At 35.5% G+C, this 25443-nt stretch overlaps 1 protein-coding gene across 1 annotated transcript in view; it reads right to left on the bottom strand.

The window, feature by feature from the left end:
• Window positions 1-11964: 11964 nt before the first annotated feature.
• LOC129357018 (basal cell adhesion molecule-like) overlaps window positions 11965-25443 on the bottom strand; it is a 56134-nt gene continuing 42655 nt past the window's right edge. The window contains exons 4-16 of the mRNA XM_055026542.1: window positions 23520-23590; window positions 22724-22820; window positions 22455-22643; window positions 21392-21516; window positions 21153-21291; window positions 20539-20654; window positions 19060-19201; window positions 18172-18296; window positions 16874-17015; window positions 15988-16002; window positions 15399-15431; window positions 12296-12434; window positions 11965-12091 (exon numbers count right to left, since the gene is read on the bottom strand). Coding sequence (XP_054882517.1) covers window positions 11965-12091; window positions 12296-12434; window positions 15399-15431; window positions 15988-16002; window positions 16874-17015; window positions 18172-18296; window positions 19060-19201; window positions 20539-20654; window positions 21153-21291; window positions 21392-21516; window positions 22455-22643; window positions 22724-22820; window positions 23520-23590 — 1460 coding nt within the window. The remainder of the gene's footprint in view (window positions 12092-12295; window positions 12435-15398; window positions 15432-15987; window positions 16003-16873; window positions 17016-18171; window positions 18297-19059; window positions 19202-20538; window positions 20655-21152; window positions 21292-21391; window positions 21517-22454; window positions 22644-22723; window positions 22821-23519; window positions 23591-25443) is intronic.

Genomic DNA, 25443 nt, shown 5'->3' with positions numbered 1-25443 from the left:
GGAAGACCAATACAATAAAGTGCATAAATGTTAAGTGAAAGGAAAATACATGTTTTCATTTTTACTGGTGCATTCAGCTTAACCTATTAACCTATGCCACACACTGGCAGGACAAATGATAGTCCAGAGCAATGTGTGGAAGGAAGTGCTTTGGTCAGACACATTGTAATTTAATGTATTTTTTGTAATACATGGAATTGGAGTGATTTTCTTTAAGAACAGACAAAATAGACAAATACAGGAGAAGCCAGGAATTACAGTCTGCAAATCAATTACATGGGCAGAGTTCATATTTCATCAGGGTAACAACTACAACTGTACAACCAGAGCTGCAAAAGGCGGATTTAGATTAAAACATCACTTTGTTAGAATGACCCATTCAAAGTTCAGACCTGAATCTTTGACACCTTCAATTCAATCTGTCAAATGAAGAATTGGCAAACTATTCTGCCTCTCAGTTTGCAAAGCTGGTGATGACATAGCCCAAAAGTCTTTCAGCTTTAATTGTTTACCAAAATGTGGTTATATAAAGATTTGACTCAGGAGGGTTGCATAGAAATGTGTCACACAGTTTTCAGATTTTTGAGTTAAAAAAAATCTGAAAACCATGAATAATTTTCCTTCCACTTAACAACCATAGAATTGCTTATATTTGTTTTGACACATAACATCCCGATATGATACACAATGTGGAAATGTTCCAGGAAAATGGTGCTGTTGAAAGGCAACATTAGACTTCAAGTTCTGACTTACTGGATTTTCACTTTCTCTTTTCCTGTGCAGTGAAGTTTTCAAACCTTCAATGTACCGTTCTTTTGCGGGTTGTCTCCAATTTCTAACAATCTTTGGGTCAGGGAACAATTGCTACTATGAAAACTTTCTCCTGCACTTCTTGCAGTACTCTACTTTTGAGGCATGCTGAGCTCTGCCTGATATCATCCTTGGTCACTCTTGGTGTTTATTTCATTTAAACTTTTTTAAGTATTTGCAGGGAGATTTTGCTGGTGCAAGTAAAGGGGCTGCTAGCACTGATGCTCAGTGACAAAAATGTCCATATCCCATAATCTACTTGTGGTTTAATATCTAAGATATTTTGGTTTGCCCAGTTGCCTTAAAATTCCCCAAATTCTCTTCAATCTACAAAGGTAAAAATTGGAGTGAGGTAAATGGGAACATGTGGGCATAGTAAGTTTTGCCATATTCCTGTTTTCTATGGTTGTTTCCATACTCCATATTTATTGCATATACTTTTTTGTACTAATTATGATTTGTTTTTGTTCTTCTTTCCAGTGTTTTTATTGTTTCCTGGTTTGATTAGTTTCCATTTATTTTGTTTTAGTATTTCCAGTTTTTGATTCTGGTTGCCATTGAGCTTTCCTTGCAAGTCCTTTGATGTTGTAATATAAATAGTTACAATAGCAGAGAATGTAACTGATTGGCAGCTGATGCTGGTCAAGCCAAGCTTCATTAATTTATCTTCAGACAATTATTGTTAACTCTAATAAAGAATGTAGTATTTGAGAACAGTTTTCTAAAAATCTAATTAACTTGTTTTTGTTATTTTTTAAACAAATATCTGCTGTGATCTGTGCATAATGCCTTCTATTTTTGACACTGGTCTGTGTGTACTCTTTGACAAAAATGTTACTGCCATAAGGTTGACCTGATTCTGATAAAAGGTGACCTTTTACCTTTGTGAAGTGCCAAACACCTGAGCAGCATTCAACAGTGCTTTACAACAGCATGAATACTACTTGAACCTTTCCACAGTCAAAGCTTCAATGAGTTTCAGGCTGTTTATTGGGATTTAATAAAAAACAATAAGGATACATGCATCACATTGTCTTACAAATTAAAATACACAAGCATTTACATTCAACCTCTTGAGTCAATAATTTGCAGAACTAACTGTTTCTCCAATGACAGCTGCAGGTCATTGGGGGCAACTCTATCTTTTTTTTTACCTTGTTTGCAAAATATCTCAAACTCAGTGAGATTTGATTGAGTGTCTGCAGAGCAAACATTGTCTTTTCAGCAAATTCTCAACCATTTTAGGTTTGGTTTTGAAAGGCATGATGGTGCCACAAACATTTCACAGATGAGACTGTTTACGTACACAAACAGTCTACGCAGTATAGGTCAAAATGTAAATATTTTGACTCATCTGACCAGTGTACCTTCTTTTGACAACTTGTATCCTAAACGGGCATCGGAAAACTTTATAGAGACATTTTTAGAAATGGAGATAAAATCTACAAAATAAATTTCCTCTGTGTTCTTTGACACATTTATGCCATTAGCTTTCTAAGGTTATCTAACAAAAATCTACACAAAACACCATATATTTTAGTACAGATACAACTAACTAGTAGAGTTCATTAATTGGTGAGATTTACTAATATTCTTTTTGAACTTAATTATGTGTCAACCATCAGACAAAATCCCATTTTAATGCATTATAGCATGTGGCTATAACATGGGAAACCATAAACAAGTTCAAGTGCCATGAACATGTATACTTTTGCGTTACACACTTGGTATGCACTTTAAAGGGCTCTTAAGCTGATGCGTTTTAAAGTTTTTTAAAGTTTTAAGCACAATATGTTTAAATTGTTATTGCATTTATCTTTAAATCCCTCCAGGAAGTGTGTCTTTATTCCCTGCATTAGTTTTTCATTCCTTCAGACACAGCACAATATAACATTGCCAATTAAAATGAAAGCACACCCAGCTGTGCCTTAATAACCAACCATCCCACATGCGGTCTGGAAGTCCTGAGTGACACTCACTCACATGCTTGATGAAACTCTGGCTGCGGGAGATCAGACGCTGCTTGCCTAACCGACATACCTGGTGATACAACAGATCTCCATAGTATAGAAACAAGAAACACAGACGCAAGATACACAGACACCAGTTTCTCTCTGCGTCATAAGCAAGCAGCAAACACATTTGGACCCACACAGGATATGAAATCTAAAGAAGAAAGCAGATAAACACATTTATCACAGCTTCTTTCATTCTTTATCTTTGCTCAACACACCTCCCCTCTCTCCTGTCCTCCATCCAACTTCCTCCCCAGCCAGTATTTGAGTAACGCAGATTTATGACATATTAACAAATATTAAACAACAATCACTACTTTAATTTCCCTGCCATCCTGACAGGTATTTCTCCCTCCGCAGAAATGTGTTTCCCATCTTAGCTTGCTACTTTTCTGGAGTCTCTGCATCAATAATATTCTTCCCCTGACATAAGCAGCCTATTATTAATTTCTACACATGCTGATCTTTATCTTGCCTTGTTTGTTTGCTGAGGTTCTGTGTGCTACTCGTTATGCAGGATGATGGAGTACATATTGTGTCTAGGAACCTTTCCAACATAGAATCATCTCCATCCCAATGCACATAAAGTCTAGTATTCTGTAAAAAGGAATGCTACGTGCTTTAAAATATTAGTCGTGTAATTATTTACGTTTTAAATTATTTCGTACAGAACAGTTTGTGAATGTATGATTTCGTCATTTCAACAAGTTTAGCCACATTTTAAATAGAATTTAACAATGTTAATGTAAACATGAATCATATTTGTGGTGTGATGACAGTAAGGCTGTAATGAGAATATGGGTCTGGTTATGACTGAAAATATACATTTTGTAGACTTAAGAACGGTCAAGAGGCTGGGGCAAAAAAGGGGTAACTATTTTAGCAACAGAGCTAATGCTAAGGCCTTATCCTAGGAGGAATTGTGAGTAATCAGTGGCCCATTAGATACTGACCCATGAGGACATGGGAGGAAAAATAAAAACTCGTGGGCACAACTTAACTCGTGAGAAGAATATGTTTAATTCGTGGTCACTACTTAATTACTTATGATCACAACTTGTTATATTAGGTAATTCCCAAAAATAAATAAGTTGAGGTTGTGAGTTATTAAGTCATGGTCACGAATGTAACAAATTGTTCCCACGAGTTACTAAGTCGTGAGCACAAATTTTTTGTCTTTTTTTCCCACGTCACCAGACGAGCTCTGTACCTTGCTGTGGTTCTCAGTAAAAAAAAAGGTTTGCTTGTCATAATGTTGAGGCATGGCTTCCAACTAGCAAGCTATGCTTCTGGCCATTGGCCATTTTCTTTTTTTTTTTTTTTTAAAAAGAAAATGGAGGCCATTTAGGCTAAAAGTGAGATATTTGGTATGAAATTGACAAAGAATATTAATCAAGGTTTTAGATGTTGATTAGTGGGCTAAATGTAAACATGTTGAAGCCAAACGTTTTAAGAAAACATTGAACTACAATACAATGAGTGGACTCATGGGAATTAGGAACCACAGCCACCTACAAAAAGCACAAATAATTGAAACCCCCTCTAGTAACGCTTAAAACTAACTCTCTATTTTAATAGGCAAAAAACACCAAATATTCTTACTTTAACATGAATTAGTACACACAGTGGAAACCACTTTAGCACTATCACAGATGATAACATCTAAATTTTTTCTTGTATCCATTCCTGTACAGTCAGTGCCAAAGAAAACAAATGTGGCTCCTGTGTTGGCTGCTTTGCAAATGCAAGCCATGTCAAGTAGAACTGTGCCAAGGTATTTCACCTTCCCAAGAGGCATTTTCTTTTGAATATTTTAGATACAAAAATCGAAATAAATCTGTGAGCAGGCAGACTTTGTGGGAATAATTTGGAGTTATATTCCACAGAAAAAATAGAATGGGTGAATCTATGAATACTGAATTGCAAATAGGGAGAAGTTCACTGTAGCTTCATGCGTTGGGATTTCTCATCTAAAAGCACACTGACTACTTTTTTTTTGTGTGTGTAAATTAAACTCCATTCCACATTTGGCTTAGTAACGTCAGTGCTGCATCATCACCTTTATGAGGCTGAATTAATGACTTAATTTAGAAAGCTTAGAGCTGCTGAGTCTGTTTAAGAGTTGAACAGCTCCAGTTGGAAATTATGATTTATACTGAACAGATTTTATTTTGTTCATGAGAAAATGACACAAATTTAATGTCATGATACAGAAATTATGCTATTTTCAAAGAACTCATTAATTGAGCTTTTGGAAACGCTTAAATAAAACTGTTTACGGTTTTCGTCCCCAGGTTTACACCTATGTAAATCTGTCTTTACAGTTATTCCTTTCCTTTTTATTCTTCATTCTAAAATAAAAATACAGAAGTTTCCATAGTAATAATATCAACAAAATGAAATCAATTAAATTTTGGTTTGTAATTTGTTTTCTGTATGAAATTTTAAACTGATCAGTCTAAAAAGATCTGGGTTTAACCCAATAGTTAAACATACGGCCCAAAATTAAAGCAAAACATTGGTGTGCCATCTTGAGAGAATACATTTAAATAGCTTTCACTTGATTACAATGCCTTAGTGATAATGCTAATGAGTCAAACTTGCAAGCGTAGAGAACTTTTTAGCTGCAAGGAAGACATCCCAATGATTAACATGTTTTAGCTGTGGTTGTCAAGGAAACAAAAATTTACATGGCATCTCCTTAGAACAGATTTAAAATGTGTATTACTATTTTAAAATATGCATATTTCATTCTAGGTTGATAGGGTATTTACATGCTTTGCTTTTCCTTGGTTAAATAGGTTTTGTTTTGTTTTTCTGTATGGCCCCTGCTACTCTCCATTATAGAGGTTGAGCCAAGACCTGCTGAGTAACGGCCGGATGTGGGCTGAAGAGGAAGAAGGGGACAGACAGTGGCTGTCATTTCTCAATAGGCTGACAGAAAATGGCTAAATCAGTTTAAAGCTACTGCAGCTAAAACCCAGTGAAGGGAGAAGGAAGACTCCCAGCGGGTCGAGGGAAAGCAGGAAGGACTTTGGTGTGAATGACAGTAATCCTTGTCATTGTTAAAGAGACTGAAAATGCTCTGATCCCCCTCATTCTTTCTAAAACAAAGCTTGAGAAAATCACATGCTCATATAGGCACACTCTCTTGATTCATATCACACTTCTAAACCCTTGTTATATTCTCCAAATACTTCAGAGCTTTTATCGAGGATGTGTCTCTGATATAGTATTTCAATGGTTATGCAACATTTTAATTGCTAATAGAAAACCTAGTAACTTCAAATGTACATTTAAAAACAACTTTTTTTTCTTTATCCTTCAAAATGCTCACTGTTGATTTAGTAATTTGAATAAAGCTCATAAAGAGCAAATGTAACCACATCAATATACACAAAGGGACAGTTACCTCTAGTGGTTTTGGTGAAATGCTTGTGTCTATTCCCTCTTTGTCCACTTGCTCCCAGTTTTGCTGCTTTATATTCAAAGCACACATTGATTTGACTGGGTCACTTTGACAAGAGACTTTTAATTTCCTAATGGAGTATCAGCAGTGCAGTGGGCGTTTGTTGTTACAATGAGGCCAACCAGAAAGGCAGAGCATGATTCCAGTAAAAGGTTTACACCAACACATCATCAGCATATGTATATATATTATTTGTACAAGGAGTAAATATTTTAAATAAAAATTAGATCCACAAATTAGATTTTTTTGTATTCCTTTTGACTTCCTGTAATCCATACAGTCAAATAAAATTCTAATGTTTTCTTGAAAATCCCTCAGTTCATGATGCTGCCACCACTTTGTTTGACATTTGACATTGTATTCTTTGGTTTAGAAAGTCTTACCTGAACTTCTTCAACATACATCTTGTCATTGTGGTCTAACGGCTCAAAGTTTGTTTTATATGACCATAAAAATGTTCAACAGAATTTATTCAGGTTGCACATTCTCCAACCAGCTGACTAAAACTGCAGGAAGGGTCAACAGGGCTGACCTTTCTTTCTCCCAGGACTTGTAAAGGACTAAGGTCAGGAAAACAGCAGCTAACATCTCCACACGCCTCACACATCCCAGACACACACATCAAACCTGGTTTTAGATTAAGCATCCTTTGTGGTTTTCTTGATGCCCTGTTCTCACCTAGAGTGGATTAGAGAAGATCCAATTTAAATTAAATCATGTGGACTCAATTCTTCGTTTGCCTCATCCTTTCGACTCTAACAGACAATTGAAGTAAAGTCTAAACTGAATATATTTTCTCATATTGGGTGTAATGTATGTGTGTATAAGCTGCATATGAAGGTTTTGGGTAAGTCTCACTGTTCTGGTACAAAATTAGAAGCTACAAATATTAAATACAATTTCAAAGTTCTGAAGATTTTGTTCATTTTGTGTAGAGATTACTGTTGCTTTTGAAGGAAGCATCAGATTGGGAGGCAAGTTATGTTTTCCAAACGTCATCCTGACCTGTACTGATCTATGCGCAAAGCAACTGAGAAATTTGCTCATGATTGATGGAATTAATTTCAAGAAACAATGGTGTGATGAAAGCAACCAGCATCATAAAATTTAGCAGAAAGAAAATCCATAAACGCATCACAGATGCAAAACGTGTTCCTCCATTTTTCCATTCTGTCAGAATAAATCATGAGATCAGTCAAAGAACATAAAGATTTGCATAATGTTGTTAAATCAAAGATATTAAAATGTGGTGGATGATGGAAATGCAATTAAGATATATTTTTTCAAAAAAGCAAATGAAAACACAAACTGAATTACATCAAGAGGGATTTGATGGCTGGCATGTGAATGCAGTGTGCATACAGGTGCATGTTAATATTAAAATAAATTCAAACATACTTTATTCATCCCAAAGGGAAATTAAATTTTGTTGTAACCATAAGAGTTATCAGAGATCATGGTGGGTGTTGGCAGGACAGACCTTCTGGAATGATGAATGTTATGCAAGAATATTATTGAATCTTTTTTTTTAATTAAAAAAATTGAAACGCATAGATTTAGTGATATATTTTGACAAAATTGTTGTAGTTTGCATATAGTATTCGCTCAATTTAAATTATCAGAAAATTGGAAGACGATGTAATAGAAATAAAAATGATTTTTCATATAAAAAATTAATTTTAAGGCCCATTCAGCTACTGTAATGCTCCTGACTTGGCAATTAAGTTGAAGATAGTTGCTGAAAAATTATGTGCATGTATAAGTGCCAGCAAAATGGGTTGTATTTCACTGTACATTTTAATGGAAAGTTGCAAGGAAGGAATGAGTTTGGCAAGCTTTTCTTTTTTATTGCAGTTTGCTCCCACATTGTACGTTTTGCAGATGGACTATAATTTGTAAACGAAACAGATATCATTGCTCTCACTGATTACGTGGCCATGAGAGAGCACAGACAGGAAAAAAAGAAACTTTGTAAATCTTGCACTCTGCATTTCTGTCATGCACATTTGTGTTTTCATTGCAACTTAAATATAATTTTGAATTTCAAGAGCAGCTCATACAACACTGATTTTGCAATGTGATTTTCCTCATTTTGAAACAGTGTCTGCAAATGTGTGCTGCATGCGGAATGAGATCGGATGCTCTGCATGTTCTGATCTACAACATGATGACAGCAGCATCGTTAAGGAGAAAACTGAATCAGGTACGATTTCAGTACAATTAGTACATCGAGTAGTAATGTTGGCAACACTGAAGCCCTGATTTTTACCAAGATGCCCACCAACAATGGCTCATGAAGTTCAAAAATATATATTTCTTGTAATTGGTTTGTATCAAGGCCAGTCTGTATTCACACCAGAAGCACCAGAGTTTGTTTGGAAGTGGACCGGGACCACCTCAAAAAGTGAGCGGTGGTCTACGAAAAGGTTTACTTGAGTCTATTCACACCTGCACAAGAGGTCTGAACCAACAGGGGAAACAAACTCTGGTTCATTTAAAGTGGACAAAATGTTAAATTTAAGATAGTAATACCCAAAATTAATATAAGTGATTGGTCTACAAATGGTCTTCATCTATTAATATGCATCTGTACTTCAGGTATAACGTTATGTGGCTTTCACGGCATAGACACTGAATTTGTATGTAACTGTGTCTATAGTTATAAAACCACAATCAACTCGGAGTATTGAACAGGTAAATAAAACCACAGAGTATTGGGGTGTGATTGGCTTTCTTGAGGTTTTTTTTTTGTTTCACTATAAATTCTAAACAGCTGAAAAAAAGTAAAAATAAGATACATCAACACATCACAAACAGTGTACCACAAAATATACAGCATACAATAAAAAAAGAAAGAAGTAAAGCACTGAGAATATCTCATCTGACAAAATAAAATCAAAAGTAATGCAAAATGTCCCAAACGATTCTGTTTTCTCAGCAAGTGAAAAAGTGTGGAAACAATAAAACTCAGTAGTTCCAAATTTAAGAATCCCCTTTCTAAAAAACCCAACAAATTATATACCACAACATTATTATAAAAAACATGGCAAGAAAAAAAAAAAAGAAGTAAGGACAGCAATCAAAGTCTCATTTCTGCTGAATAATTACAACCGACTTTGACAAAAGTAATAAAAGGTTTCAGGCCACAAATAGTGGTTTGAGGTGACCTTTTCTTAGGAAATCTATTAAGGTTATTGGTTCCAGTGTATAACAAAGTAAAAAAAAAAAATGGAATCAACCTGCTACCCAATGGTTTTTGGCCTGCTCACAGCGAAAGAAAAATGTCTCAATTACGTACCTGAACACTGACAATATGATGTGTCTGTCGCCACATTTAAACCGGTAAAAAATAAAATAAAATAAAGACACACCTCATATATTCCACAAACAACCCCAAATCTTGTTTTCTTTCTTCTCTGTGTGCTCCAAACTAGTTTTACTTCTAACAGGTGAAGTTATGACTACACCGCTGCACTTCCTGAAAATCCCATTTTTCTTTAATAGAACAAAAAGCTAAAGTTTACAATTTTTGCCAAAGATCTCTACTTTTATAGTTTATAAATGGAGATCATGAAGATCTGTGAGGTGGACATCCAAAAATACTCCAATTGTAACAAATGGAACCCAACAGCTTTTTCTAATGTCATAATTTCTAGTTCCCCATCTGAAAAATGGAGTTGAATGTTCATTACATTTGGAAATTTCACTTGTAATGTCAGAGATCCCAAGCCAGCTCGAGCTCACCTTCATAACTGAAACACAGCTGAAACTGCAGGAATAACTTTACTTTCACTTTTGAGAGCTTGTAACTTGAACCAGTGCAGCTACGATTTGGGAGCAGATTTCTGTTTACATGCATAAAAATAGAGAGAGAGGGAAAAAAAACACTTAATAGCTGGTATCTAATGCTAGTTCCAAGCTAATTACATAGTTTTTTCTGACTTGCTACCAGAAGTCATTTCATTTGAGACTGAAGTCCTTCGCAGATTTCAGGACACATCAAACACAAGAGTAGGAACCAATTTCACCATGTTCTCTAACAATTAAAAACTGTCTCTGAACTTGCATTGAAGGATAATATAGAAACAAACATAAAAAAAAAAAACTCCCAGAAACCGACATCATATACATAAATGTAAATGAACATATTTAAAACATTTTACAACCAAAATGCTGGCTTATCTGGTGCTTTTTCAAACTGAATTTGACACCATACGGGATTCTAAAGAGAGTGATTAAGTACCTGGCCTGATTCTATTAAAATGATGGATTTTGAAAAGAAATTTATGCAAAACATAAGCAGCTGGCAACAATAATGTAAAACACCAGCAAATCAAATACAGACTCTGAAGCAAAGATTTAACAAACGGTTTGCTTGAAGGATAACCTTATGTGAGAGGAAATTCACTACAGAAGTTAGTGAGATAATAGATTAGTTTTCCAAGTATCCCCAGCAGACAGAAAACAAATTAAACACAAATTACAAAACAGAAAAGCTAACTGCTTAATCAATGAATTAAGACACAAAACAGAACAAGACACAATGGGTTAATGAAATGATTTGATTGCAACAAACATAAAAATCATGTTATCCAGTGAAGTAATTTATTTTTGTGTGAATTGTTTGATGCTGTGAGTTAGATGGAGTTTTTTTTAACAATTTTATTGAGCAAGAAAGGAAAAAATCCCCACCCAGCTCCTCTCACCCAGGTCGGAAAACAAGCATAGCCAAAGTTAATCATGGTGATCCTTGAAGCTATGAACATGCACCCATCCCCAGCACCACCCTGGTTATCTCCTTCACAATCATGAATCAGAAACCAAAAAAGTCCTGCTGTCCTCAAACTGTCATCTTCTGTCCTTCGTCCCTCAGAGTTATTCAATCATCTGGGTTGATTACTGAAAAAAAAGAAAAATACAAGTAAAACATAACATTATTAGAAATATGTCTGACAGTACCAGACTAAATGAAAAAAAAAATTCTTTATACTCTGATATTTATTATTAGTGTTTAAAAAAAAAATCATCTCTCTTTTTTCATGTCTATGGACCCCACCAAGGAACACTGAAGAAAACAAACAAACAAACAAAACACTCTTATGCACATGAGAAAGTTTTTGTTTGTCTTTTCATTTTTTTTCCCTTCAATGTCCATTTAGGGGCTCCACAGATGTTCCATTCAACATAAATAAAAAATCAAGATTTGTCAAAGGCTACAAGATACAAAATTATGAATGAATTAACTGAAAATGCAAACACTTTCATTCAGTTACACAATCACCTTAGCTTTAATTCTATAATAGTTTTGGGCATTTAATTGAGTTTTAAGTCTGATTTGTGTTTGTCCTGATCGAACACCAAGTTATGCCAAGTTTCACTCATTTGCTGTAAAGTTGATGAATTTGGAGACAATTGTCATAATTTGTTATTATTCAAGAACTTAATGCAAAGTCACTGCCCCATTAACAATTAAGCAAACCCCTTACCCTGGCTATTCCCTTAGAGAATAGACCTTCAAATACTTTTGTTAGTTTCTAAATCACTGAACGGCTTAGCACCAAAATACTTTAAAGAGTTGTTGTTGCTGCTCTTCCAAGAAGAGATCTTATACCTTATTTATAATCTTTTTACCACTGTGGGTAGCTGGCCCTGAATAACAGACCTGTGAGTCTAGAGAACTGGAGTTTCAGCCTGTTCTAACCTGTTCGTGTTGATCTTTTTGTTGAGGAGTCCAGCCTCTTCGTTGGCCTTTTCCGTCTTCATCTCCACCACAATGTTGTTCACCTGTGCAGTAGCCCTGAAAAGAAAATACAAAGCAAAAGGAAAATCACTGAGTACGAATCAACAATTACAGAAATGACATATTTGATGCAACTGGTTTACTTGTTTATCTAACCAATGACAGAAGACTGTGCTGTTTATTTTTCTCAAAAGGCAGACAAAACATGAGCTAATTACTGTCAGAGTTTATGCCATCTGTCTCTTCGTTTCATCTACTCACGCTTCCTTCTTATCTTTCTTGCCGCAAATCGTGGTCTTCTTGCTCAGGCAGTAGAAGAGAGCTACCAGCAGCAGAAGAAGAAGAACGCAGACCACCACGGCAATCACCACAGCGCTGGAGCCTTCCTGCTGCTTCTCAGCTACAGTGCCTCAATGGAGGGAATGATGGAGGGGAAGGAGGATGGTGGGGTTGGTGGGAGGTGGGTCAGTGGGGAGCAGATTTAAAGGAGCGGGGGAAAGGCAGGGATGATCAAAGTGAAGAGGTGGGGGAGTGGGGATGGAAAAGAGGGGAGTTTTTGATTTGAAGGGGGAGAGAAGAAGTGTGGGGAGTGTTTGATTTGTGAGTTGATGGGGGGATAGGGAAGGATTGGTGAGGGGGGGTTGATTTGATTTGGGAAGGATTAAAAAGGGAAAGGATGGGGGTTGATGGGATCCAGGTGAAGACAGTTAATAGGTGGATGGGTGGGAGGGAGGAGATAATAAGGAGTGGGGATTGGGATGTGGAGTTAGACTAACTTCTGAATGCAATGATTGAAATGTGATGGGACCCAAACACAGGGCCAGGTTCCTCAAGGAGAAAACACACAACTGACCAGAGCCAGAAAACAACACTGAACATACTCACCCATCGGCTCACACTTGTATTACTATAATTTTGAGGACAAGACATGACATGGCAGGACAGACGTGTTTTTTTAACTGACTGATGGGATTTTAAGGCTATTAAAGCTGCTTTTAGATTTTTCTCCTGGTAAATGAAGAAACGTGCTTTCTTTTATGGAGCAGTTTTATAGGAGGTTTGATGATGGACCGTTCTTGGCTTGCGGTGCTGACATTCTGGCATCTCATCTGTTTGCCTGGCAACCACACATTAAACACAAGACTCTAGCTAAATTTCTGCTTCTGGTTGTGAAACATTATTAAACTCTTTATTAGATTCTGAGGGCTTTCGTAGAGACAGTCCTACCTTCAGAATGTTTTTTACAACTTTCCCTTAACACCAAACCAAGTTAGTGGAATTGTGGATTGCTGTGAGATGAATCAAATCTGTTGTAAAGTCTGAACTAATGAAGTTACTTTTAACAAACAAAAAATGGCAAAGAATACAGCTACAAGACAGTTGTCAATTTAGGGACTTATTTCTGGAAAAAGTCTTAATTAAAAGCAATAATCATAAGCGGACCGTAAACTGTTTTTCAACTTGCCAGTCTAAAACATTTTATTAAAGGAAACATAATTTCCCAGCATCTTTTATTTTACTCTTGCAATAAACCATGTGCATTTCCACTGTGGGATCCAAAACCAGGCTATTTAGGTAAGAATGTCATTGAAAACAGGGAAGTCAGATTAATACAGCAATAAAACTAGACTTTTTCTTCCATAGCGATCACTTTATTGCTTATGAAGAGTTTCTTCAAATTTTTAGAAAAGGCACACATTTAACAAATTTTGAGGAATTCACTCATTTAGAAGCAAGAGGAGCTCTATAAACTGGCATTATAACCGTACATAACAAAGTCATAAATTGAATATTCATTGCAATATTCATAAATTGAATATTTCATTGAATATTTCATTCTTTCTACACTTCTATTTCAATGCTCGGAAAGTTTTCCGCAATCATAAACATTAATTAAAGCATACGTATCACATCTACAAGACTCAATAAGGACACAATTAGAACTGGAGGTTGTGATTTTTGAAGGAATCTAACTGGGAGAGGACTGAAACATCATGATAGGAAATTTAACCAGCAAGGAAGTTTTAGGAATCTCTCATATCAAAATCTCAACTATTCTTAAGATTCCTTCCTTAAGTACCAACTATCTTCTGGAAACTTTTTTGAAATAAATTTCTACTCCTTGAAACAGATTCAGTCCTGGTTCAGTGTAAATTATGGTTAAAAAAAGCAGCAAAGGGAAATGCAGATTCCTTGTAAAAGTTCCAGCAGTGGAAATGTACTTTTAAGTATATATATATGTGTATATATATAGTTGGAAAACAACATTTTCCAAAATCCAGATTGATTTACTGTGAATCTTTTGTATTAAAAATAATATAGTCTAAAACATTTTATTTAAGTGTCAGACAATGCAGCAGGATAATCACCTGTTTCAATTCTCTAATTGTCCCATTTGAAGATTAGAGTTTCCATATTTTCCACCCACCTCTTGGTTGTGAGATGAAAACTGCACCCCGTCCAGCCTTGATTCACAAGGGGCAAATTGTTGTTCACACGGCAGATATTGTTTAGTGAAAGGTATTTGCATTTTTTTGTATTTATTTCCTGACTTATGAGAATAAATCTGACTTGAACTAATGGCATGTTTTCTTGTCTTTCCCATTCTAAAGACTGAATACGAGAAATGTGCTTCTGTCATATTGTTTTTATACGACAGGGAAATAATAAGGCATGTATTACTAAGTATAAGTTCCCAGACACTTTGATATGCTTATATTAAAGGAATTGTTAGAAGTGTCAAAACCGATGCTAATTCTGCACAAGTTTTTCAATTTGAGGTCATGCTACAACCACAGAAGATTTTGATAAATGACAAAATCCCTTTGTGCGTCTTTGTCAGGTATGCCAATAAAATGTGGATGACAATTTCCAGGCTTATTTTGTTATGCACAGGATTTTATACCACTTTATTTAACCTTTATATTATAATACGAATAAAGTGTGTTGTTAAATGACATGAAATATTGAAAAAAATTTAAATTAATTATATTAATTAATTTAAACATTTTAAATATAATTATATTAATTATATTTCTGTATTTGCAGTAAGGAAATTTCAGATGAAATAATTATTTGACTGCATGACTAAATAGTAAAAAACTAAATGACAAAAAGTCAAAGAAAACTTTAGGCTGTACATTGTACAACCAAAGAGTTACTTATCCTTCTTATAATGTCCCATTTCTTTTGTCCTCGCAACTATAGTAAAACAAATAGGCTACAGATACACAAAAACATGAACTGCTCTAAACATAAATACATTAACCTGTGTGTGTAAACAGACATTAATACACACACAGTAACTTGCAGCTCTAGACAAACACCATAGACACGACATGTCAGTAGGGTTAGCCATACAGACCTGACGTAAGCACAGGGTTTCCAGAGAGCAGCACTTTGAAAGAAAGAGAGTTTTCAGTCCCATTGCATAGCAAAGCAACAACCAAAAATGACACATACACACCACTGATAGCATTCGCACAAAAAAGCCAAAGCTACTCTAACTACATACAGCAGCAGGAAAAGGAGAAAAGCAGAAAATAGAAGTGCAGTTGGAAAAAGGGGTGGCTAAAAGACACAGTCAGGAAACAAAGAGAGGAATGGAAGGAATAGAATAGAATAAAATTCTTTATTGTCCCCAAAGGGCCAGAAAATCTTAGTTGCATCCAGGAAATATTGGACAGACATCATACAAAGGTGACAAGAGAAGAAGAAGAACAATATACAATATCCACAGTGTTCGGTAGCAAGAGGGCAAATATACAAGATTACAGTACGACAGAGGAAGATGTGTATTCTGAATGTGCATGTGTGTGTGTTTGCGAAAGATGGGAGGGGCTGGGGCAAGAGAAGATGGATGGATGGGAGGTTTCTAGATTACAGGGTCTGTACAACAAAGAGTCCTGAGAGAAGAAGTGAGGAGAGGAGGAGAAGGAGGGAGAAGGCTCTACCTTCAGCTGTGTTTGCTGCAAGAGAGAACAAGAAACAGAAGAAAGATTCGGACTTATGTCGCTGCAACATGGCCGGCTACAATTAGGTGGCGACAACTGTTAGTAAATCAACTCCCAACTTTGTGATACCTTGCTGGATTATAGATACACAAATGTCAGAAGTGATGTAGTGGAGGAAAGAAGCTAAGCTGCGAAGCCACTCTGGCATAGGTTCTGGATTAATACAGAATCTGTTAACGTTTGCACATGTTACAGACACTCTCACATGAAAAGAAGCAGAACAAACAGCAAGAATATGCAGTTTAGTTAACTCAGTAGTAAATATTCTGTTTTTATACTTATGCTTCAGATCAATTTAACTTGAATACAAACTTGAGTAAATAAAGTGTCATTTGGTAAATCATGACACTTTTAATACAAAGTTGACATAACAAAGACATTTTGAATAATTTCAACTTTGTATTAAAAGTGTCATGTTTTACCAAGTGACACTTTATGACAACAGTCAGAAATATTCATAAAGACTTTTTCATGTTCATGTCAGGTGTTATGTCATGTTTATGTCTGTGTCATGACAATATTTTTCACAACCCGACAAATAAACTGTTACTTCTTCTTTACTTTTCTACATGGAATGTGGCAACCCGAGATAGCATAAGAGAGTCTGACCCTAATGAAGTGTCAGTCATTTATAGCAGTGCTTAGAATTTCCTGCTACTTTTCCATCCACAGTGAATTTGTGGTACTGTAAAAAGTAATCTACTGAAAAAGCACACTCTGTTCTCTGAGATTGCAGTAAATGTATGGTAAGTGTAAGAATATCTTGGTAGTTTTATCTTATAAAATAATTTGTGTTGAAAGAGGGAAAGACAATCTTCACACTGACCTCGTTTGATAGCTACAGAGAAGTCCTTGCTATCTTTTCCAAACTCGTTGGAGACCTCGCACTTCACACCGCTCTTCATGATCTCAGGTGTGGTTTTTAGGGTCAGAGAGCTTACCACTTTGTTCTCTTCCACTGTGATGGACTGGTAAAAAAAAAGTGGAAGAAAGAAAGCAGTGAGAGGAAATGTACTATTAAAACTTAAATGAATTGGTTTAACAAGCCCCAAGGTTCCCAAACTATGATCCCAGTGTTGGTACTTGGGCTGGTTTTAAATGTACTCAGAGGAAATTTTGTAATTAATTATTTGGAAGGTAAATAATAACTGGGATGCAATTGACACAGACAACCAGAAACAAGTGCTAATGGCTACTTATGCTGCTGTTGAAACCTGAATCTGGGAATGATATGAAGTAAAACTTAACCTCATTTCATTTCCAGGTTAAAAAACATGTAATAATTGTTTAGTGATATAAATAATGCCAGTATTAATGGTAAAAGCAACTATTATGTTTTTCTGCATTTTATTCTTATTTTCAAACATGGTCACTAAATAATTATTATATAAGTCTTAATACATCAATGCGTGTGATTAATATGTCAGCAAAAAAATTTGTAAATAAATATATATATATATATATATAGCAGACCGTCTCATCTGGTCAGATCAAGTTTGAATTAAGTTTATATTGAATTAATAGTACATTTCCCTGAGCCAGGGAAACATCAAATACATGAATGACATCGGCCCTCGAGGGCTTCCTGTGGATATCAGTGGCTTAAGGGTAAGTTATATTTGTTATAATACATTTAAGAACCTCTGATCAAGACTTGATGTAAAACTAAGTCCTGCTTGTTATGTTTTGTAATTATTGTCAAAGTGTGATTTCTTCATTTTCACTATGCTCTTACAAATCATCACTCGAGCAAGTTAAAGGTTCTCCTAACTTTGATCTAATATGCATCATTATTTTCATCTAAAATCAACCAGTTTTTCAGAATGTTCTTTAAAATTTAATCTTATGATACTTAGTAAAGCCAAACTCCCTGTCCAAATGTTTTTGCTGCTTCTTGGGGAATATTCACTGAGTTCTTTGTTATCTGAGCTTTTTTAGAAGAATCAAACATGAAAATGTGATAATGTTATAAAAAAAATTTAATTCCATTCTGACACAAATGGAAACATATGTCTTCCAGGAAACCTGCTGTTTTCAAATTTTTAAGTGATACAACAGAATGTAGATACAAAGGATGAACAGCTGATTAATTTTGCATCTGTTTTTTTTTTTTTAAGTGGTTACCTCCTTTCCTGAGGCTGACCATATAAACTGAGGTTTGGGAAAACCGTTGGCCGAACACTTCAGAGTCACTTCATCGCCTTCTTTTGCCACCTCCCCTACAACAGGGGTCTCAATCTCTGGTTTTCCTGTGGAGGGTGAGAGAAAGTTATCATTGAACAATGCAAACAATAAAGGAATGTTTCAAACCGAGCACACACTGTTGAATTTTGAGATTTAACGAATGACAGGAAGTTAGCAACGCTTCCTCTACAGCGTTTCCGTCAAACATACAACAGGCTTCCTTCAACTGAAACATCAGCATTGTTCACTACTATTCTCCAACAATAGGGTATACTTCGGTTATTTAAACTTGATTAAATGACTGTATAGTTTTTTGTTTTTTTTAGATCTGTTGAACACCAAATGTGATAAAAACATTTTATTGACATCATCATTATAAACCACAAACTCCAATATACTTTGTTCCTTCTTTGTGAAGGAACAAAGAAAGAATGCACAATGATAGTGAGCCTCTAGCTGAACAGTTCTCGTATCTTAGTGTTTGGTTAAAATGTAGGAATGTGTGGCACATGAATAGAGAGACATGAGGTATAAAGTGCGACAATGTGAGTATTGCTGTATTCTGATGTCATGAAGAAAGAGCTGACATAAAGAAATAAAACTCTGAAATTGCTGGTCCAACTCTGCATAAGGTCAATAAGATTATTCTTCTCCCTCTCTGGTTTGTTTATTTATATTGATAAATAGATAAATACGAAAGTACATGTCCATCAGCTTCTCTTAAAACGTTTTTAAAGACAGAGTGAATAAAATTTACTTTTTTCTCTTACTTTTAGATTGGATGTACAAGATTTGGAAGAATATTAAGAAATGATCTGAGTGTGTTACCTCTCACGTTCAGCTTTACACTGGTCCGAGCTGTCAGTCCCGGGACTTCTGGAACAGCACCAACACACATGTACTCTCCAGCGTGCTCATAGGCAACACTTGCAATTGATAGAATGCCATTTTGAGAAAGCACAGTGGAGCCCTGAGGAAGAGAGAAATGCTGTAATAAAACCGTTTGGATTCACAGTATCACCCCTTTCATACTTTCTTTATGGTCCCTCTGTTTAAAGTTGAAACCAGAACAGCACAGAGAATATCTAGACAGAGGGTTTGGTGGTGTGCTGGGAAAGCAGGGGAGCGATCTACACACACACTGTTTGACAGTGCAGTGATAACAGATCATCCTCGGTGATAAACCTTTCGTTTGCAATTCTTCGCCTCTTCTTCTCATAGGAATCCTTCGAACTCAGAACAACATATTCCCAACACAGTTTCTACCATACCCACAAGACACAACAACAGATGATAAGACTAGAAAACAGGCCTAATGCTGCAGCAGCACCACACACATAAGAGGAGAAGCTACGATAAATAGCAAAACATTAAAGAATGATAGTATGTGGTTTTATAATAATAGAACGCATAGAAATGCTTCAAATTGTGAAAGAAAGAGCTAATATTAATTTAATAAGTTAGTCACAGGAAATAATTACTGAACAAAATTAGTATGATTTGAGAAAAAAACTGACATGACTGAGTCAAGGACATAAAATCTAAAGATACCTATTTATTTATTTACTTGATTTTTAAGCAGGGGAAGATTAAATGAAAGGCTCAGCATAATTTCTGTTTTAGACCAGATTACTGTCCACAGAAAACACAAAGATATGCAACATAACGTCACAATAACACAATGAAAGAGATACCAATTTACAAAAGAACGGTGATCGCAAACAATGATGTGTAGCAAATGATGTGCATGAGTCGTTTTAAATAATGTTAAGACGGAGGCTATATGTTGTGGAATGTCATTCTATGCAAACATAGAGAAATTATCTCTGGTCATAACAGTTTTTAAAGTACTGACCAAAACTCAAGTATGATCTGAGATAAAAAACTACCTTGTAAGTTATTTAACATGAAACCAAAATAACTTTGAAGTTTAAATAAGTTTGTTTGAATAATGAAAATGCAAAATTGTATGTCAATGGGCATGAAAATTTGCTTTAAATTTTTTTTTTTTTTTGCTTTTACTTTTTCTCTGTTTTGAAGAATATAAGTAAGGTGAAAAAAAAACTAACAAAGTTATTGTCTTGTTTCATGTATTATCAGCTTAGGCTTATTATATCTGAGAAAAATAATGTGAAAGGGTATAAAAAGAAAAACACGAAGCAAATAGTATTGAAGGCTGTGCTGAGGACTAATTCCCACAGCAGCTTTACACCATCCTCTTTCTATTTTGACTATTAAAAATCAGAGTCATAAAAAGTCTAGCTGGATTCTTATACCAATAAGAAAGATGGTTAAGTCTTAATGTACCTTTTTCCACAACACAGTGTGATTTTTAGACGCCTTGGTCTTACACTGCCACTGAACCTGCTTTCCCAGATCGATAATCTGATTTCCAGTGGGAGTGACGCTCATCTCGTCAATGTCTAAAGAAAAGAAAAAACAAACAGATGGTGAGCAACATGGATTTGAGACACCTTTTAACTAGAGGCTTGTTACAGAGCGGGTAAGGAAAAAAATGTAAAATAAAAAACCTGCTCATCCATTTAACATCCATGTAATAAGACTCCAGAAATTACAGTACATAACAGAGTATTGAATCTTAAACTTACTCTTAATTTAGTCCATTTCTGAAGCCAGAGTTAAGAATTTTTCAAGGCTATCAACGCTTAATGTGTGTGATAAGATCAAATTAGACACTGTGGTGAAGATAGCATTAAAGTAGATGAGCTGTGAAGAAGTGAAGCAGACTTTGAAACCCTGAAAGGAATTTACTATCACTAATTCCATGCAAGGCTTTTTAATTTAAGGATTCACGACTCAAATGTGAAAAGAAAAATCTCAAAAGAATGATTCACTGTTAGGTTGAAATTATTTCTTATGTATTGTACTTTGATGTGCATTTGTGTATGTGTCTCACTCACAGTTGACATTAAGGACCGTGCTGTTTGTCTTCTCAATATACGTGTCGATGTCCAATACAGAGCACAGGTATGTTCCAGAATCCGTACGCTTGACATTCTTCAGTATCAGAGAACCGCCCACACCAGGAAGTACATTTCCCTGGAAACGGATTCACAGATTTAATACCTGAGTGATGAAGCCAGGTAAATGTGATGTTAGTTTTATGTGAAAGATTGATAATCTTGATGTGTTTACATACATTTTTTGAAAAGTCAAACGAAGAAGGCTGCGGGTTTCCATCAGTTTCACATTTTAGGGTGACATTATCACCCTCTTTGACCACAGCAGGGTTGAAAAGCTTAAACATAATTTTTTCAAAAGGATCTGGATGATGACAAGAGCAGATGTGGAACAGGTGAAAATTCAATCAGTGGTTAAAGTTTCAGTTATACTTCACATAAATGATGAGTATGACATTACATTACAAAACTACAACCACTGGAGCTGAGATAAATATCATCTGTAACAGCTTTTATCATCAGTAAAAGCCTGTTCAAATACTTGAACAGGCTTTTATGTGATTTTTAACCCTCAGGTTAGAGGTCAGACAGTTATAGAAATAGCATGGTGATTAAACCAATGAAAATGGAATCAGAATAGTCATAAACCCTACTTAGCAGAGGGAAGGCATGGCATGCTCGAAATTAACCAGTTGATGGCTGCTTTTGCAGGTGACACAATTTACTAAAAAGACAATTTTCGTCCACTCCTGTTGTCCATCATTTGCCCAGGCCTAAGATGGAGGACAGCCTATAAGACATTGCAAAGGCCTTGAGACTAGGGTGGAGGTTTGGCTAAAAGCAGCAACAAATGCTTCTTATCGTACTGGCTGTACGATAAGAGTTATGTCTTACAACAGTTCAGTGAACATACACACTGAAATCTAAAAATCTAAGGCAAGACTTCAAATGTATTGTTCTCCATTCTGACTGGAGCTTCAGCTATTTTGTCTGAAACTCACGGAGAACCAGGCATGCTAAAAATAATGAGTTATGAATTAGAATATTTTGTTTTCAATTAAGCATTTTTTATCATCCTACTCATATTATGTTGCTATATAGCAACATAATCTTTGTTGGAAATTGTTTTGTTATGTGCTGCTTACATGTTCTGTCTGAGGCAAAATGAGTGTTCAAAGTTTCCGATTCCTGTGACCATCCAAATGCAGTCATGTAACGTTAACTAGTAAATCTAAATTTGGTGAAAATGTGTCTATTAAAAAAACATCAAACAAAACCCCCATTCAACTGATTTTCACTCACAGTAAAGTTCAATTTTCATGGGTTCAGACTTCTTCTGGATGTTTTTGTTCTTCTCTCCCGCCAGGCTGTACTCCACAGTACAATGAAGCGTAGAGTCCTTGTCAGCTTTCGTGGGCTCCATGTACAGTGTGTTCTTTATGGTGTAAAGACCCGAAGTCTCCTTCACCGTAGAAAGAACCATGTGGGTCTCTGACAAAAATTAGTAAAACCGTTAATCATGACATTAATGCCAAAACAGTATCAAGCTCCATCATCCAGAGGACACATACTTTCTTTTTTGTCTTTGACCTCAGGAAGAGGCTGGTTGTCTTTGAACCAAATGATCCTTGGAGAGGGGAATCCATTGGTTGCTATGCAAGTGCCGACCTGATTCAAAATTGAGAAAACACAAATTACAAGTGATATCAGATGAAAAGAAACTAGGGATGCACAGAGAAACTATTTGCTGAAAGGATTTGGAAGTTTTTTATCTTGTCTATCTCCGAGCGGTGAAATCTGATCGCATTTTCAATCTGAGAGTGCATCACACCCTATCACTAAGGTGTTGCACTGACAACACTCTTTACAGTTGAAGTTGTTACTGTAGGAAGAAAATAGATATTTTCAATATCAGTGAGATGATACTACCTGCAAATTTTCCTCTAGCCTTAAATTAGACTTTAAAATGGCCATGTCAAAGCATTGCTTTTGTTGTCTTTAAGCCATTTTGTGACATCAACTCTAATAATGGCCACTGTCTCAAAACAAAGACAAAAAAATAAGTTTACTCACCAGGAAAATAAAAAAAAACAACAACATTGATTTGTAACATAAAAGTTTTATGAAAATTTTCAGCACTGTATGAAGCTGTTTGATTGTTTTGGGGCTTCTGGAGTCACACCGATCAAATTTGTTTTAGCATTTCCAATAATGGGTGCATCTAAATAAAATTTTAGAATCCAACAAAAATTAAAATTAGAATCAGCCTAATTGGCCAAATAAGGGATTTTACTGGGGTTTCATACATACATAAAATCTAAATATAAAAACTTTAGAGAAAATAAAATAAGGAAATGAAATACAAACCTCTGAGCTGTCCAGTCTCCCCACTGAGATGGCCTCAGATGGTTTTTTGATTTCTGGTGTCTCGGGAGCAACTGAGATGGAAAATAAAACAACTATTAATCATTACCCTTCATCAAGAGAAAGGGGGTTTTAGATGTGATATACAAGTACTCACAATCGCTGACTTTCCACATTTGTATTTCAAAGCACACACCCTCTGACCTTGTTAATTAAATCTAGTAGTAAATAACCTTGCTCATAGTATTTCTTTGCTGACCGGGTTCATCTGCGTAGATAAGGGTCAGACGGGGGAGAAACTCCCACTTCCTACTCAACACAAACACACACATTCAGCCACAGGTGTGAGCTCTCCCATTTGTTTCTCTGCTTTATTCCCAAGCTGACTTGTCCAAGGTAATTTTATCTCCTCCTGCAGCTGTCGACTGTGCATGAAAATAAACAGTAGATGGGTATTTCTTTTTCTTAAACATTCACTGAGATCTATAATTTTCAATTCCCTCCTTGTCCATCATACCTGACCCACTGGTGGGTTTCTGTGTTTAGAGAGAAAGGGGCTTTTTTTTTCTCCTGGAGATTAAACCCTCCTGATGGAGTTTCTGTCCTTCATAGCTCCATGGTGAAGGACCTCTACCCTCTCAAGGACTCTCCAAAAGTACTGGCAGGCCAAGGGAATGGGAAACTGAGAGTTGTTTTTCTTTTGTAACACAGTTCCAAATTCCCTTGAGAACCGTTTATATTCTGGACAATAGCAGTGTAACTAGATTTATCTCCTCTTCCCTCCCACATATAAAGTAATGTTTTCAAAAAAACTATTTGGCTTTCTGTGGGTAATTGTAATTTATGAAAACTTGGCCAGAGAAGGAGAAAAACAACATAAATAAGTGAAAATTAAATGAAGTTAAAAGTTGGTAACCAATTATTATGGTATTCAAATTTTCAAAAAGTAGGATTTTTAAGTAATTCCGATGGCTTAAAGACTTTTTCATAAAATGCCAGAGGAGCGGCTGATGTTTTCTCCAGATGTGTCGAGTACAGAAATGCAGCATTGTCTCCCACTGTCCCATTGTCCTGAGGCAATGGAAAACACACTATTCCTTTGTTTACAAAAATATAGTTTGATTGGAAATGTTTAAAATCTGTTTGAAATCAAGAACTGTAGAGACTTCTCTCACTCTCTAAAATTCAAATAAAATTTTGCGCTGTTACAGAGTGATTTTGTTGGATAAAGTGGCTTTTGAGACAATTATTTTTCATCTACCGCACCACAATAAAGCCAAGATCTTTAAGCAAAAGTTTGATGTTCTGATTTCTGTTGTGCTCCTCTTACTACTTCTTTTCTGTTGTCTGTGTTCAGATTTGGTAGCTATGCAGTAAACAAAGTTACACATTTAAGCATAAAAGGATTACTTTGAGATTTATGCAGATATTGGCATTAGATTGGCTCTCATACATCCTGGGTATGAGCGTAAACAATAAATAAGTGCTATTACATCATTGTTGCCATATTATGCCTGTGATTTTTATCATAAAGCATAATAATCAATATTACATAATTCATCATGTTTTTATGTTACAATGTGTTGTGCTATTATAGCATTTTTGACTAATAACTATTATACACTGACAAAGTTACTCTTTGAATCTCATACCTGATGCTGTTTCACAAAGTAATTGCTGGTTTGCATTTCAGATATTATTTAGCAGAAATGTCCAGTTATTGTGATAACATGCATGCAAACGAATAATTCATAGTCATTGCATTTTTAGATGCTACATGACCATATGTTTGTTTTTCAGTCTTTGAAAACAAAGAAAAATAAAATACATTTCCTTTGAAGAATAACTGAAAGTCCAATACAAGTCACAAGTAAGTGCTTCTTACTTAAGATTACATGTAAGGGAGGGGCAAGAAAACCTCACTCTG

The sequence above is a fragment of the Poeciliopsis prolifica genome, unplaced genomic scaffold (assembly GCF_027474105.1).
Source record: "Poeciliopsis prolifica strain line A6 unplaced genomic scaffold, Auburn_PproV2 SCAFFOLD218, whole genome shotgun sequence".
Taxonomy (NCBI): Eukaryota; Metazoa; Chordata; class Actinopteri; order Cyprinodontiformes; family Poeciliidae; genus Poeciliopsis; species Poeciliopsis prolifica.
This window is presented reverse-complemented; position numbering and strand designations above follow the sequence as displayed.